General features: G+C 51.1%; 1 protein-coding gene across 1 annotated transcript; it reads right to left on the bottom strand.

Annotated features, from left to right (window-relative positions):
* Positions 1-1,583: 1,583 nt before the first annotated feature.
* On the bottom strand, positions 1,584-3,061 carry LOC122471471 (zymogen granule membrane protein 16-like). The gene is made up of 3 exons (XM_043560098.1): positions 2,996-3,061; positions 2,679-2,811; positions 1,584-2,009 (listed from the first exon to the last, which is right to left on the bottom strand). The coding sequence occupies exons 1-3, from the start codon at positions 3,048-3,050 to the stop codon at positions 1,694-1,696; spliced, it is 504 nt and encodes a 167-aa protein (XP_043416033.1). The 5' UTR covers positions 3,051-3,061; the 3' UTR covers positions 1,584-1,693.

Genomic DNA, 3,061 nt, shown 5'->3' with positions numbered 1-3,061 from the left:
CCTTACACGTGCTACCACGTGGATGAACCTTGAAAATACACTAAATGGGAGAAGCCAGACACAAAAGACCACACTGCTGTACGATTCCATCTACATGAAATGCCCGGAACAGGGAAATCCATAGAGACAGAAAGTAGATGGGTGGTTACGAGGGGCTGGGGGAGAGGAATGGGGAGCGACTGCTTAATGGGGATGGGATTTCTTTCTGAGCTGATGACGAAATTCTGGCATTAGCGGTGATAGTTGCACAATCTGTGAATGTACTAAAAACGTCAGAAATGGCACGCTTTAAAAGGTCGAATATTGGGGCACCCGGATGGCTCAGTCGGTGAAGTGGCTGACTCTGGATTTCAGCTGAGGTCATGATCTCACAGTTTGTGAGATCGAGCCCCGCTTTGTGCTCCGCACTGAGTGTGGAGGCTGCTTGGGATTCTCTCTGTCTCTGTCTCTCTTCTCTTTGCCCTTCCGCTGCTCATGCTCTCTCTCAAATAAACTTAAATAAATAAATAAATAAATGGGTGAATTTTATGTACTTTATATCTCAAAACAAATTATTCTGACATGATACTCCATCCCATGGAATTCTTTGAGAGAAATAAAGGAATTGTTCTAAAAACTCTCTAGGCATGAGTTTGTTTCTGTAATGTTAATATTTCTTCCTCAAATTACATGTAAACAATTGTTATCTTTGTCTCATTGGGAAGAGATGTGACTCTGGCATTCCCCATGATGTGAATAAATCTTTGGGGAGCAATGAGTGACTTCCCTCACCCCCAACCACCACCACCAAACAGCAAAAACAAAACACTGTGGTAATTTAGAACTGGGCACTAGCGTCCCAAGAATTATTTCCAAAGCAACTTTATATCCTTGCTGAATCTATCCAGCCACTCTGTTGCTTCCCCTGAATGGTAACCAACCCCGACGTTCATGGAAACCCACCATGGACATCTATCCCTCTTGGAATGTCCATTTTTGAGGATGGTATTGGCAGAGTAGAAGCTGTTGAGGAGGTAGCGGCTTCCTAGGGAAAGAAGCCCAATTCTGAGCGAGCTGAGCTAAGCAGGGAGCATCAGTGCTTATGGGCAAAGGTGGGGAGGAACCAGGCTGGAGGAAGAGACAGATTTCTTGACACAAACGTGGGCCAAGCTCGGGAGTCAGGTGGATTCTGAGAAAGCACGAAAGAAAATGGCCCAGGCCACCCAGAGACAGCAAGTGGGTTAATGGCAAGAGAGCCAGGTGACAGCCTTTTGGTGGGGAGACACTATCTCAAGGGAGACATGGTCTAGAGAGTTGGACATCTGGGGTTTGGGCAGTAAGCTAGGCCGCACTCTCAGGCTTGGAACCCCAGTTTGGATAAACTAGTGTCAGGAGCTATCCTTGAAAAAAAAGAGTTGGAGCAAGTCAGAATCTTTCCTCTTCTCGATAAACTATGAAGAAAAGCCCAAGACATTACACCTCTCTCTCACCCTCCCACTCTTCACCAGAAAGACGTCCAACAGATAGCCAGAAAGGAGATTCACACATCCACAGCCAGAGTCAGGAGGCGGGTCCCAGCTGCACACACCCACATACACTCCAGCGTCAGCCATGTCCTTTTATTATTATTTTTATTGAACCCTGTATGTGGGGTTGGTGGTAAGGTAGTTCTCACAGCCCCACTGCAGTGCCTGGCCCAGGGCAAGGCTGCGGTTCAGCAACTGCCACAGTCGCTGGGATAGACGTCCCAGTGCAGGCCGATGGCATTGATGAGGGCACCAGATCGGCCGCTGATGAAGCGTAGCACGGTGTTGGGGTACAAGGGGACAGCATTGAAACTCGTGCCTGTGTCTTTCCCAAAAGGCAGGTACCGGCCCTTGTCAGTCACGAAGACGAGCTTCCTCAGGTAGTACTTGTACTTGCCAGACACCTGGATCACTGACTCCCCGGGGTGCAGGAAAATCTCCTCCAGGTCTCCCTGGGTGCCACCCACATAGTCGCTCCACACCTTGCCATAGCGCACCTGGAGGCTGGGTGGGGGGTGGTGAGGGAGGGAAGACTGAGCAGGGTGACTGGAATTCAGGACTTCCTGGCCTACAAGCCGAGAGACCTGCAAACTGGTGGCAGAGATGACAGGTCCCCTGCCAGTCCCAAGGTGTGTGAGGGATGAGGGAGCCCTTGAGGTCCTACTCTGAAATTCAACTCCTTTTGCCGACAGGCTCAGAGAGGATAAGTAGCTTGGCTGGAGCCCCCCAGACAGTGGTAGATCTTCAGTTTGAAATCTAGGTTCCGGCTGTGCCCCCAACCCCTACGTGAAAGAAGCAGATGGGCCTTTCTGGACGGCTTTCATGAGGGAAGAGACTCTGTTGCTCCAGGATCAGAAGGATACATGTTTTGGGGAGAGGTGTCAGCCAAGATGGAGGATGCCTGAGGGGACCTACACCTCAGGTGGGGCCAAAGTAGCCAGCTTCCCAGCGCCTCAGTGGCTGTGCTACAGATTCGCCTGAGGACATGCACGCTGGGGGCTATAGGGCTGTAGCAGCACCAGCCTCAGACCCCAGCCTCCTGATACCTTTCACATCCCAAGTTGTCCCTGGGACTTGTTGACTGAAACAGATGTGACCCAAAGTGACTGAGAACTTTCCAGTGTGGTAAGATCAGAGAAGATCCCCAAACCACAGACACACAAAGAATCTTACCCTACGATGTAGTATCTGTTGACCCGGACGCGGATGGCGGTGATGGGGCCCTCCAGCTGGTAACCAGAATGGGAGAATCGACGGCCTCCACCACCTCCATACTCTCCATTGAAGGAGGAGGACCTAGCCTGAACTGGAGGGGACAGTAGGCGTCAGAAGGAGAAATCTCAAGACCTCCAGTCCCTCCTCACCACTCCTACACCTCCGACAACTCGACGCCCACCACCCCAAGCCAGCCCCTGCGAGCCTTGGCTACGGGCAGTGCAAGAAGCTGTCTTCCCATAATGCTAGTACTGAGCTCCCGGTCTCTCACTTACTGGCATTGGCTGAGGTTGATGCGCAGACAAGGGCAAGAAGAGCAATGGTCAACATTCTGGGGCTGG

The sequence above is a fragment of the Prionailurus bengalensis genome, chromosome E3 (genome assembly GCF_016509475.1).
Source record: "Prionailurus bengalensis isolate Pbe53 chromosome E3, Fcat_Pben_1.1_paternal_pri, whole genome shotgun sequence".
Taxonomy (NCBI): Eukaryota; Metazoa; Chordata; class Mammalia; order Carnivora; family Felidae; genus Prionailurus; species Prionailurus bengalensis.
This window is presented reverse-complemented; position numbering and strand designations above follow the sequence as displayed.

Bases quoted from the DNA above. Each gene is read 5' to 3' on its own strand.
- LOC122471471 (XM_043560098.1), bottom strand. From the start codon at position 3,050: ATGTTGACCATTGCTCTTCTTGCCCTTGTCTGCGCATCAACCTCAGCC. The intron at 2,812-2,995 runs GTAAGTGAGAGA...TGTCCCCTCCAG, and splicing joins ATCAACCTCAGCCAATGCCA to TTCAGGCTAGGTCCTCCTCC. The intron at 2,010-2,678 runs GTAAGATTCTTT...CCCCCCACCCAG, and splicing joins AACAGATACTACATCGTAGG to CCTCCAGGTGCGCTATGGCA.